Source organism: Stigmatopora argus, chromosome 20 (genome assembly GCF_051989625.1).
Source record: "Stigmatopora argus isolate UIUO_Sarg chromosome 20, RoL_Sarg_1.0, whole genome shotgun sequence".
Lineage (NCBI taxonomy): Eukaryota > Metazoa > Chordata > Actinopteri > Syngnathiformes > Syngnathidae > Stigmatopora > Stigmatopora argus.
The window spans coordinates 10,543,177-10,556,865 of NC_135406.1; the positions used below are offsets into that span (position 1 = coordinate 10,543,177).

The following is a 13,689-nucleotide window of genomic DNA, read 5'->3' on the forward strand; positions in this document are numbered from 1 at the left end:
ATTCAAACCTGTGAAAACATTATTGTTCAAATCACGTAAGACCGTTTGAAGAATAACTATGTATTTCCAAGTCTGATTATCTTGCATTTAAAAACCATCGAAAGAAGTGACGTAATTATCCGCGCATGCGCAACACCTAAAGTCAAGGTTCCGTTCCTAGTCTCGATCTCGTCGTGACAGTTGCGCGTCTTGTTTTTCCACAAATTCCGTCACCTTACAATACCCACATGACACCGACGTGTCTAGAATTAGCTACTTTGTGGCCTTAAATATCAGTCAACATCCTCTTCAAGTCGTCGAAGATCTCGTTGAAGCTTCGCGTCCTTCTTTAGCTTAGGCTAGCGAGCAGCTATCAAAGGCCCCGCCATCAGAATTTACGTGTGGGAAAAAACCAGCAGAATTCCAGGAGCAACACTCGACATTTTGCAAAATAATGTATGCAAAAGTTGTCCTTGACAGTCTGGAAGGTGGGTTCACTTTTTATATGGATATATTCCCCTAATGCTAATTGTAGAAGTGCTATTTTTGTTTGCTACAATTGCAAATTATTTAATTTTCTCAAATCGACAGATTTTTTTTCAATTTCAATAAAAAAGCAATAGATATATAATTTTTCCTTCTTGATTTAATATAATAAAATAAATATTAGATGGTACCCTCTTTGATAAAAGTATTTTGAATAATTTAAAATCTAAAAAAATACAAGAGAATATTTGCAAAGAAGAGACTCAAAAAGAAGATTTGGGCAAATTTTAATGGCCTGTGAGGATACTTTACTGACCAATAATCATTTTCTAATTAAAATACAATGTATGGTGCCCTCTTCCGTTTAGTTTCATTACTGTGGCAACCAGTATATTAGTCCTTTCTTTCCAGCCCAAACCATGCCAAAATAAGTACAGTGGTACCTTGACATACGATCTTAATCCGTTCCGGGACTGAGATCGTATGACGAGATTCTCGTAACTCGAGCAGACGTTTCCCATTGAATGGGAAACAAATAAAATAAAATAAAAAAATAAAATCAGACTTAGGCTTGTCATCATCATTGACTAGACCAAAGCATAATTGTCATCATACCCAGCTGCGTATGACGAAATTGAAAGTGCTTCTCCACAAAGTGCGCTTTTCCCAGGCAAGAGCCCAACCAAGTGATAGTTTCAGACTTGCTGGCACTCTGCCGCGATGGATACATCGCATCACCTCCCGAGCGCAACCAACTCCCGGCGATTGCGAAAAGGTTTGCCTCACCGATGCCAACAAAGAATAAAATGGATCACTTACCTCCCACTGTCTGCTTACTTACCTTCAGTCAGCCAGCAGGAGGCAGATCACCGCCCAACGTCCTTCATGTTTCCTCACCCCAAAGTTTTTACACAGAGGGGATTGTGTGTCGTGCTACTGCAAATTCAGAGTCCTGATGGCTGTGGGAAAGAAGCTGTCCTTAAGCCTCTTTGTCCGTGCTTTGTGAGACCGGTAGCGCCTGCCAGAGGGAAGCAGCTGGAACAGGTTGTGACGAAGGTGGTCCGGGTCCCCAACAATGTTCGGCTCTGCTGAGGTAACGAGGGCTGGCAATATCTTCCAGTGAGGGCAGAGAGCAGCCGACGATCCCCTGGGCAGTGTTAATCACTCTCTGCATGGCCTTTTTGTCTGCTGCCGTGCTTCCAGCGTACCACACTGTGATGCCGTATGCCAGGATGCTCTCCACGGTGGCTTTATAGAAAGTTACCAGAAGCTTAGTGTCCAAGTTGTTCCTCCTGAGTACCCTCAGGAAATGGAGTCGTTTCTGGGCCTTCTTCATTACTGCCGTGGTGTTTGTGGACCAGGAGAGCTTGTCCGTGACGTGGACCCCCAGGAATTTAAAGGACTGGACCCTGTCTACATGAAGCTCCATTTATGAGGAGTGGGGCCAGATCTGTGCTCTGTTTGCGGAAGTCCAGGATTATTTCTTTAGTTTTTGTGTTGTTCAGTGTGAGGTTGTTCATCGAGCACCACGAAGACAGTTTGTTGACCTCGTCTCTATAGGCCGCCTCATCCCCTTCTGGGATGAGTCCGACCACAGTGGTGTCATCAGCAAATTTGATGATGTAGTTAGACTGGTGGGTTGGTGTACAGTCATAAGTGTACAGGGAGTACAGAAGAGGACTCAGTACACAGCCTTGAGGGGAGCCAGTGCTCAGTGTAATGGAGGAAGAAAGGTGGGAACCAAGTCTAACAGTTTGTGGTCGGTTGGTTAGGAAGTTCTTTATCCAACAGCAGATGGAGGAGGATAGTCCAAGGTGGGAGAGTTTGTCAGTCAGAATGTCCGGTTTCATGGTGTTGAAGGCTGAGCTATAGTCAATGAAAAGCATCCTCGCGTAATTCCCATGGTTTTCCAGGTGGCTCAATGCTGTATGTAGAGCAATGGTGATAGCATCCTCAGTGGACCTGTTAGCTCTATAAGCAAACTGGTGAGGGTCAACTGAGGGAGAGATTGTATTCCTGATATGGCGGGCTATCAACTTTTCAAAGCACTTCATGATCACAGGCGTGAGAGCATCAGGCCTATAATCATTCATGCTGTCAATGGTTGGCTTTTTGGGGACAGGGATAATGGTGGCAGATTTCAGGCAGGATGGAATGATGGATTGTTGCAGGGAACAATTGAAGATTTTTGTGAAGCCCACTGAAAAAACACCAATAACAGGATATTGGATTGGAAAAAATGTTTTATTTCTTCTAATTTGCCATCTATTAACAAAGTAACACATAACTAGTGGTTTAATAGTAATAAAATGTGTTTAATCTAACTAAAATTGGGCAGATTTCGCCGACGGGAAACAGAGACGTTTGGGGGCGTGGGCGGGGGGTTCCTTTTTTTTCCCACGACAACGCACTCGTAAACGGAACAAACAAATTTAAATTAACTTGGATTAATATATACAGACACTCAAACATACGTTTAATGTAACTTTACACAAAACTGAATTCTAATTTTGTTGTAATCTTTTGTTCCCTTCGTTTTCCGGGTTGGCGGTTTGCCACGCCTCCACCCTCACGTTCGCTATCGATGGGCTGTTTGCTATTGTACTACGTATTCCCTTCAAAATATTCCGAAAATGATTCACACAAATGTCCTCACAATAGGATAACCCACGACCACTTGCCAACGAGAAATAGTCTTGTAGTACATTTTAGCGATCGCTACCTGCTCATAAAGACCGGCTCGCAACTCCCTCGTTGAAATGGCTCTGAACGCAGCCGCTTTGAACGGCGCCTATGAGAGAGAGTTGCGACCAGAAATATTACAAAGAGGGAATTGGGAGCCAGTGCCGCTGATGTTCTTAGGAGCAGCGAACGAGAAGTAATATAATACTCCTCGTATTAGATAATAAAAATAACAGGAAATGCAACAGCTCAGCTTACCCACGTATTGATTGTGGGTAATAAAGTTTCATTCTGAGAAAGAGTACCATTGCCTATCGGCGTTGTGTGCATGAGTATACTTCATTACCCAGAAAGCCCTCTTTTTTCCCGTGCATGCGCGTTGTGCGTTTCCTGGTCGATGCGTAGGAGGAAAAACCCGTCTGAATTAATCGTTCAGTGCTCGTAGATATTGTTATACACGAAAGATATGCAAAAAAGCTTGGTCGCATCACGAAATTTTGATCGCATGACGAGCGAATTATTCGATCGAAATTTCCGTCATAAAACGAAAATTTTGTATGACGAGCGGTCGTGTGACGAGGTACCACTGTATAAAACTTTAAATTCCCAGTCTAACTTAAGGGGCTTCTATTTAGATAGATAGTTTATAAAATATTTAATTTATCTTTGTGTTTTTGCAGGTTTCAGAAATGATCTTGGTCCTGATGGGTGGGGGTCAAAGTTTCCTGGTGCCAAAGAGGGCGTTGAGCCCCTTCAAATCAAAGAGGAGGAGCCAGAGTTCCCTCAACAACAAATGATAGAAGAGCAACCAATCAAAAAGGAGGAAGATGTGACCTGGTCAACTCGTGAGCCCTTAAAAAGGGGAGATGATTGCGGCTTGTCCAGCGGAGGGGTGCAGCCTGCAAAAGCCACAACATGGCCCCAAATTAAAGAGGAGGAGCCAGAGACCCCTCAACACCAGCATAAGAGAGAAGAGCAACCTCCAATCAAAGAGCAGGAAGATGTCACAGAGCCTCCGCAATGCAGCAGCTCAAAAGAAGGATGGCAAGCTGAAAATTTAATTGCTCCTTTATCAGATAGTGACGACTTGCTTTATAATGATGATGACGATGAAGGTCTTAAGAAAAATCCCAGTGGCGACAAACTCTACGAATGCACCCAGTGTGGGAAAACATTTCGGAATAAGTATCATTTAAAATCACATTTGATGACCCACACTGGGGAGAAACCCTTTTCATGCTCAGTTTGTGGTCAAGCATTCACACAGATGGGAAACTTAAATTATCACTCAAGAACACACGCTGATGAAAAACCATTTTCCTGCTCAGTTTGTGGTCAAGCCTTTTCTCGAAAGCAAAACTTAAAAACTCACACGAGAACACACACGGGTGAAAAACCATTTTTGTGTTCAGTTTGTGGTAAAACATTCAGGATAAAGGGAAACTTAAAAGAACACTTCAAAACCCACTCTGGAGAAAAATGTTTTGCCTGCGCATTTTGTGTCCACAGATTCTCTACCAACGCCACATTAAAAAGACACCTAAGAACACACACTGGTGAAAAAACATTTTCCTGTTCAGTTTGTGATCAAACCTTTTCTGAACAGCAACATTTAAAAACCCACTTAAGAACCCACACAGGTGAAAAACCATTTCTATGCTTAGTTTGTGGCAGAAGCTTTACAGTAATGAATTACTTAAAAAAACACTTAATAACCCACACAGGTGAAAAACCATTTTCGTGCTCAGTTTGTGGTCAAGCATTCACACAGAAGGGAAGCTTAAATAATCACGCAAGAACCCACACAGGTGAGAAACCATTTTCTTGCTCAGTTTGTGGTCAGACATTTACTCAGAAGGCAAGCTTAAATAGTCATTCAAGAACACACACTGGCGATAAACCATTTTCCTGCTCAGTTTGTGCTCATACATTTACAACAAAGACCGGCTTAAATAGTCATGCAAGAACACACACTCGTGAAAAAACATTTTTGTGCTCAGTTTGTGGTCAAGCATTCGCTCACAAGGGAAGCTTAAAACAACATTCAATATCCCACATTGGAGAACAAGGTTTTGCTGCTCAGTCGATGGCCACAGATTCACTACCAAAGCTCAATGAAAAAGCCACACAAGAACTCATTTGTGAAGAAATGTTGACCAGCTCACTTTGTGGCTAAAGCTCCAAAGGAAAAAAGTACACATGAGAACCCACATTGGTCAGAAACCCTTTTCCTGCTCAGCTTGTTGCTAATAATTTAGTCGTAAGGAGTCATTTCAAAGACACAAATGTGTTGTGAGAAGTGTTGCCCAATGACGCTTTGCCTGTCATCCATGCTGACTTCATCCTTTTCTGTATGAAAGATAATTAATTGTGGTCTTCTGTCATATCTTTAGGATTCACACTTTTGATTCTTTAACCAATCTTTGTCCAATGTATGATATTGATCAGAACCTTTGAAGTGGCATGATGCTTGGTCTGGCTGTTCTGACCCCACCCCCCACGTCAAATTCAAATTCAGATTTCGTTTTTTCTCATATCGATTGATTTGGATTCTTTTCACAATGATTTTTATAAATCCACCTATTTTTGTGGTTGTTTTTGAAATATTTTTTTCCAACTCGCTTCAATTTGTTTTCTGGATTTGTCTTTTGAATTATTTTTATTCAACTCTAGTTTTCAGAGTATTTCTTGAGGTTCAATTTTGTTGTTGTTATGTTTTTCTAAATTTATTTTAGCAGTTGCTTTTGAAATATTTTTTTCCAACCATGATTTTGGTTTAATTCATATTGAGGGTTGTTTTTTAAATTATATGTTTAACACTTTAAATATTTTATATTAGCATTTGCTTTTTGAAATATTTTCCTTTTCTATTCTGGGTAATTAATTTTCTGGAGTTGTTTTTTTAAATTGTTTTTCTCAGTAAATTAATGTTAGTTTTTAAAATTATTGATGAAAACTTTTTTGTTTTAGCAGTTTATTGATTTTATAAATATTTAGCGTTTGTCTCATTTTTAAAAATATTTTTTAATTAAGTGAAGTGAAAATATTTATATTTTCTAGCTTGCATTTTGGTGCCAAAAAGAATTTTTAGAATCAGAATGTGTGGGATAGGCCGGCCAACTGGCTTTACATTTGCTTGTTCACATCGCACCATGTAGCCAAACTGGCTTTGCAATTGTTTATTCACATCGCGCGATGTAAAATAGGCTGCGGAAGTTTGTGTGAGCTATAAAAATAAAGTGTTTGCACAATCTTAGCCCCGCAAATGTCTAACCATATCAGCCCAAAGTTTTGTTTGCATAAACTCTGTCCTACATCGCTGTCATAGAAACATTACCCTGTTTTGCCTATATAAAGACTGACCCACTGTTCATTGGGAGAGAGTTGCGTTTGGGAGAGACCGTGCGTTCACGCTGTTCGAGCTCTCTCCATCCTGCAGTGTGGTAATAAACCTATTTCCTTTAAATTGGTCTCACTCTTTCTGTGCGTGTTCCTGAAGTTGTATTTTAGACCCAACAGAATGACTAAAAAATTGAATAATTGCCCCTTTATTTTTAAATGAAAATAAAATGTATTAAAGTACATATACTGCGTCTGTAAAAAAAATAGGTTTACGTATTTAAATGAAGTATTTAAAGTTCAAATAAACCTAAAAAACTGAATGCGTTAAAAATAAAAAAAAATTGAAAACGAACTAAAATGAAGAATGTTTACTCTTTTGTCCTTTTATCATGAATGTAAATATGACAATGAATATTTACTGTTTTAATTTTTTAATCAAAAGAAGAAACAGTTTCATGTTTCTCCTCCATTTTTATACAGAAATGCAAATAAATAAATAAAAATATCTATACATGCATACCAGTAGTTCAAATTAGTCCTCTGTAGAGGGCATTTGTAAACCTAAATATCTCCAACCTCAGGGCAGCCCGGTCGCACGAGTGTTTAGCGTGTCGGCCTCAGCTCTGGGGTCCTGGGTTCAAATCCAGATCATGTCCATCTGTGTGGAGTGTGCATGTTCTCCCTGGGCCTGCGTGGGTTTCCTCCGGGTACTCCAAATTCCTCCCACATTCCAATAAACATGCATGGTAGGCTGATTGAACACTCTAAATGGCCCCTAGGTATGGGTGTGAGTGTGTATTGTTGTCCGTCTCCTTGTGCCCTGCGATCGTCTGGCCACAGATTCTGGGTGTCCCCCGCTTTTGGCCCCGAGTCAGCTGGGATAGGCTTGTTGTTTATTAACTTCAAGGACCCTAGTTACAATGGACGTCTCAACTCAGGGGAGGGGTGGGAAACAGAAGTGAGACGTCAATATAGTCAAAACAAATGAAGGTCTGAAAGTCATGTGCAGCTCAAGGTGTTTTGAATCTTCTTTGTTCAGTCCACTCCAAGCAGTCCAAGGCATTTTGGCTTCTCTTTGTTTAGTCTAACTCAGGTTTTCAGGAGCAGAGCATTTCCTTTGTTGCAAGCAAACATGTAATAATATGAAACTAAGTTTAATAGTAAAGCAAAGCATATTCTTTATTGCATGCAAATATATAATAATGTGAAACTAATAATTGAATTCTGTTGAGGATTAGCACATTTCATGCTCTATGGTCGCTTTGTCCAATCATGGTGTCATGTGAGTCCATACTGTTGTCAAGAGTACTGGGTCACCAAATTTAACTCACCTATGAAATTGCATGCCGTGATCCTAGCCCTGGATTACCTGGCAAAAAAGTCGCCATTTTGATTGTTTAGAGTTGGTTGCGGAAATTTTGCTTAGAAAGTGACTTCTCGGCTAATGACAACCTTAAGAAATGTTTCATTTTCCTTTACTATTCATTTCAAACATGCATTTTCAGTAACTCCTGATTAACAGTGACACGTTACAGTTTTTCCCAATTGTTAATACAGAAAATCCAACTCACTAAAGCAAAAAGGGCACATTCAATAAAACTTGCTCTCATTTGTCAAAACCTCAAAGAAATTTCATCTCATCTGACTGAACCACTTTATCCTCACTAAGGCCACGGGGGTGCTGGAGCCTATCCCAGCTGACTTCAGGCCAGAGGCAGGGGACACCCTGAATTGATGGCCACCCAATTGCAGGGCACAAGGAGACAAACAACCATTCATGCTCACACTCATACCTAGGGGCAAGTTAAAGTGTCCAATCAGCCAACCATGCATGTCTTTGGAGTGTGGGAGGAAACCGGAGTACCCGGAGAAAACCCGTGCAGGCCTGGGGAGAACATGCAAACTCCACACAGGTGGACCGACCTGGATTTGAACCCAGCACCCCAGAGCTGTGAGGCCGACGCGCTAACCACTCGCCCCAAGGGGCACCCTGTTAATGAGTTATTACCTAAAAATGTAAACCAATGTATTGAAAAAAATCTTTTTTTTTACCCAATTCCAATCCTCTGAAAATGACGTGATTTCCAAGAATTTCCAATCAATTCCGATCAAATTTTTGATTGGGGGCATCCCTAAGAAGAATGTGAAGTGAGAAAAGGCAGCTTTTACAGAATTAATCAATGTCAATATCAGTTTTTCACAGTAACGGCAACACTTGGAAGGGAGGTCGTTAGCTTCTTCAAAAAAAGGAACTGACTGTAAGTAGCAGAGAATGGTTTCGATCCATTGACCTCAGGGTTATGGGCCTAGCATGCTTCCGCTGCACCACTCTGCTTCTTCTCACTGGAAACTTGACAAGCCGACTCACAAATTTAATCTATCAGACTAATCCAAGCAGACAAACAGAGGCACGTGACGATTCCCACCTGCTGCCGGAGCTCCTGACGACCACCGGGGACTGTCATAGGTTAGTCCTGCTATTTACAAAGTTATCCATTTTGCATTTAAAAACTTCCATTCCAATGAAAAACGCAGTAAAGACAAGTAAAACATTCAGCGCCATGATGAACAACCAAAAATGATACCCTGTCAAATTTTGTTCATTTATCGAGTTCAACTTGGACTTTAGCTAAGAGATAACGTTACATATTAGGTTTTGTGTACCAGGCTGACCAAATTGTGCTCTCATCCCCTTTTTTCCAAATTTCCAAAGTGTAAGTAGACTGTAACGGCATTATTATTAGTCGTTGTTTTTCAAACCGTTAAAAACCACCACAGATTACAGATTATGGATTGCATGTGTCTTGCTAAGATTGGCAATGTTTTCATTTTTGTTGTTGTTTTGTTGAAGCAATATCTTACGTCAGTGGTTTTTATTATTTTACATGCCATAAGGGTTGCACCGGCCTACACCTTTATGGATTGATTGAGTGTCTTGTTAAAAACGGCAAGGTTTTGATTACATGTGGGATGGTGTAAAGCAGGGGTCACCAAACTACGGCCCGCGGGCCGGGCACATTTGGACCGCCCCTCTGGACAATACCAGAGCTGCTATCGGATTTTTTTCCTATTTGGTCTTGAAGACTGGGACGTTTTAATCTTGTGTTTGGTTCATTGCACCCCTGCTGAGCCCACAAATCATCCCAGTGAAGCGGGCCTTCGCATTGCTTCTTTGGTGACACGCGCGGGGAGGGTGTTTCCCTTTGATGCATGCGGGCACTTGCACCGTTGCATGCGTGAGCAGAGTGTTAGCGAGACATCTGGATGATCGCAGGTGAGGGCGGGGCCCTGGGACCATCGCTATTGTGATGCTATTCAAGCATATAAAAACTGTGCAACCTGAACCTGTTTGAGAACGGAATAATGACGAAAAGGTTAGTTAAGAGAAAAATTGATTCAAAATGCAGAGTATTTAACCTGCAGTGGACAAACGATAATTTTTTTGTTCAATGCAAAGAAAAGGCTGTTTGTCTCATCTGTCAAGAGACGGTGCCAGTATTCAAAGAATACAATCTTCACCGGCACTATGAATCCCGCCACAAAGACAAGTACGATAGCGTGCAAGGCCAAATACGAGCAGACAAACTCTCAAAGCTAAAAGTTGGACTATTATCTCAGCAGACTACATTTCTACGCCAAGCTCAGCTGAACCAGGCATCCGTTCGGGCCAGCTTTCGGGTTGCTAAACGGATAGCAAGCAACGGTAAGCCTTTCAGTGACGGAGAGTTTTTTAAGAAATGTATGGATGTTCTCGTGGAGGAAGTGTGTCCCGAGAAGAAAGATGCATTTAATGCCGTAAGTCTGTCGGCGAGTACAATCACCAGACGCGTTGAAGAAATCGGGAGTAATGTATATGCCCAGCTGCAGCAGAAGACGAAAGAATTTGACTTTTTTTCATTAGCACTGGATGAAAGCACGGACGTGCAAGACACAGCACAACTGCTCATTTTTATTCGTGGAGTTAGCGCAAACTTTGAGATATGCGAGGATCTGGCAGCCCTCCAAAGTCTCAAAGGGACCACAACGGGAGAGGATATTTTTGACAAAGTGTGCCAAACCATGGAAAAGTTGGACCTGGACTGGTCAAAGCTGGCTAGCATCACGACTGACGGGGCTCTTAGCATGGTGGGCGAAACTCGCGGTTTAATAGGACGCATGAACCGGGAGTTGGAAAAAAGGGGTCTCACCGCCCCGCTACGAGTCCACTGCCTAATTCACCAGCAAGCACTGTGCTGCAAAGTGTTGACGTGGGATTCTGTAATGAAGGTTGTGGTGTCGTGCATAAACTTCATCAGGGCAAAGGGACTTAAACACAGGCAGTTCCAAGAATTCCTGTCTGAACTGGAGTCTACGCACAGAGATGTGCTGTACTACACAGAGGTCCGATGGCTGAGCCGGGGCAGAGTTTTGGGGCGTTTTTACGAGCTTCTACCCAAAATTAACGCATTTCTTCATTTAAAAGACAAAACGGTCCCAGAGCTGATCAACCCAGAATGGAAATGGCACCTCGCATTTTTAACAGACGTGACAGAAATACTTAACCGCCTTAACTTGCAGATACAAGGCGAAGGGAAACTCATTTGCGACATGTATTCACACATAAAAGCATTTGAGGTGAAATTAGCACTGCTTTTGGAACAAGTGAAAAAGCGCAACTTTGTCCATCTTCCTGCTACCCAAAACCTGTCGACAGAGAACCCAGCGGTCCCGTTCCCAGCTGAAAAGTGCGTGGAAGCACTGGAAATGCTGAAGGCGGAGTTCGGTGTGCGATTCACTGAACTACATGTTCATGCAAAAGAAATCCGTCTTTTTCAGAACCCCTTTGTTGCCGACATTGATGAAGCCCAGCCTTCATATCAGTTTGAGTTGGCTGAGTTACAGAACTGTGATGTTCTGAAAGACGCATTCAAGCTCAACAGTCTCATTGACTTCTATGCCTCCCTCCCAAACGACACATATCCAAACATCAAAAAACACGCAATGAAAATGTCCTCAGTTTTTGGCAGCACGTATATCTGCGAGAAAACCTTTTCTCGCATGAAACTGCTGAAAACTCCGATGAGATCAAAATTGACAGATGAACATTTGCATCAGTGCTTGAGACTGGCTGTAACTAGAATGGAACCTGATATTCAACTTCTCACCAGCCAGATGCAGGCCCACAGTTCACACTGATGAACATACATAGGTAAGCTCACTTTTCTGACTTGAATGAGTCATTCTGAGCATAAACAAATATAATCATAATAAAATCTACTGGGATAAAATCCATCTTTACAACCATACTGGTAGTGAAATGTATTGTGCTGTGTAGGTGCGGTTTCACTTAGTTCAGTTTCTCAATCTGCTTCCTTTGTGGTTTTCACAGGGAAGTTGATGAGAGAGCTGCAAACAGTGGTGTCTACAAGCCTATTGGAACAAAAAGATTATAAGGAAGAAACACAAGAACTTTAAGAGACTGCTCATATGTGTCAGAGAGATTCTGCTCTGACAACTGAGCTGAACTTTTATCTGTTAAGATTGTGCATGGCACAACAGAAAGTTAATGTTCCATGGCTTTTTTTCTATGAAGAACCCAGAGAGAGTTATTTAGTTCTTATTTATTTCATAAATAGTGTTATTTATTTACAGTTTTTTCTGTGAAGAACTCAGAGAGGGTTATTTAGTTATTATTTATTTCATTAATAGTGTTATTATTTGTGTCCTGACCTTTTTTCTGTAAAGAACCTGGAAAGGGTTATTTGGTTATGTGTGGCTTTCTGGAAAACAATAAAAAAATTACGCTTCACACTTTTTCTGTTACAAACTGACACTGGCCCCCCATCAGAGAAGGGAAAAGTTATGTGGCCCTCACAGGAAAAAGTTTGGGGACACCTGATATATATATATATATATATATATATATATATATATATATATATATATATATATATATATATATATATATATATATATATATATATATATATATATATATGCAGACGCTCCCCTACTTACGAACGAGTTAGGTTCCGAGCGATTGTTCATAAGTTGAATTTGTTCGTAAGTTGCTCAGTGCTATATTTTGTATTATAATTCATGTTTAAGGCCTATATAAGTATATTGAAGCCTAAATAAGTATATTGAAGGTTTATATAAGTGCATTTGTATGTTTAAGGCTTGTATAAGTAACACACATTGGTTTGTACTAAAAAAAACATTTAATAAAATGGAGCGAATACATACAGTACTGTATACATACATTAGAGAGAGAGAGAGAGAGAGAGAGAGAGAGATTTACTAGAAACTGGCCGAAAGAAGCTATCTTATGACGATTGCAGTTTTCTTTTTTTCATCATAAATGATGCGGTAGCACTGTATGGCATCATTCAGTTGATTTGCAAACTTTGTGCAACGTTCAATATTTGGGTCCTGCTGCTCGATCTTTGTTTATAAATGGTACTGACGGTCGAACGATTCAAGTTGTATTCGCGTGCAATGCTCACCACTTTATCACGCGCATCAAGCTTCGTTATTATTCCCACTCATTTCAAATGAAATGGCTTGCCTCTTCCTTGCACCTCCCTAAATAGAAGCCTTTCACTTTTCACCAACCATATTGAATAATGGATGCACGAGATATTTAATGATAAAAATGAAAAAGGTTCTTTGCACACTGGAGATTCGTTCACGCACTTCCGCACTGCAACGAACTGGGCAGAGGAAGGTGGATGCTGGGTGAGCTGAGCTCTCACAGCGCCGGGCGTCGGTATTAGCGGCGGAAAGAAGCACTACTCGGAAAAAGGCGCGCAATACAAAATCGAACTTACGAACATTTTTCGACATAAACGCAATTTGCAGACATGCTTGTATGTACCGTTTTTCGTAACTCGAATGTTCGTAAGTAGGGGAGCGTCTGTATATATATTTACTAATATATATTAATATATATTAATTATATCTAAAATAGCCCGGCCCACATGAAATCGAGTTGACGTTAATGCACCTGTGGGCTTTTTGTATAAAGTTTCCTACGATTTTTAAAGCTTCAATGTGGTCTTAGAAGACTTGAAATTGATTTTGACGGATATTTAAGGCCGTAAAGTAGATCATGTTAGACACGCCGGCGAGGCATAGGTTGATTTAAGTGACGAATTTTGCGCATGCGCGAATCAACCGTCACTTCTTTCGATGGCATTCAAAAAGTTTATTTCCTTAAAC

At 40.9% G+C, this 13,689-nt stretch overlaps 1 protein-coding gene across 1 annotated transcript; it reads left to right on the plus strand.

The window, feature by feature from the left end:
* The first annotated feature begins 114 nt into the window (after positions 1-114).
* LOC144065585 (uncharacterized) lies at positions 115-6,613 on the plus strand. The gene is made up of 2 exons (XM_077588561.1): positions 115-467; positions 3,828-6,613. The coding sequence occupies exons 1-2, from the start codon at positions 434-436 to the stop codon at positions 5,321-5,323; spliced, it is 1,530 nt and encodes a 509-aa protein (XP_077444687.1). The 5' UTR covers positions 115-433; the 3' UTR covers positions 5,324-6,613.
* The last annotated feature ends 7,076 nt before the right edge of the window (positions 6,614-13,689 follow it).

Excerpts from the sequence above, each read along its gene's own strand:
- LOC144065585 (XM_077588561.1), top strand. The coding sequence starts at position 434 with ATGTATGCAAAAGTTGTCCTTGACAGTCTGGAAG. Across the intron at positions 468-3,827 it reads TGTCCTTGACAGTCTGGAAG|GTTTCAGAAATGATCTTGGT; the intron begins GTGGGTTCACTT and ends GTGTTTTTGCAG.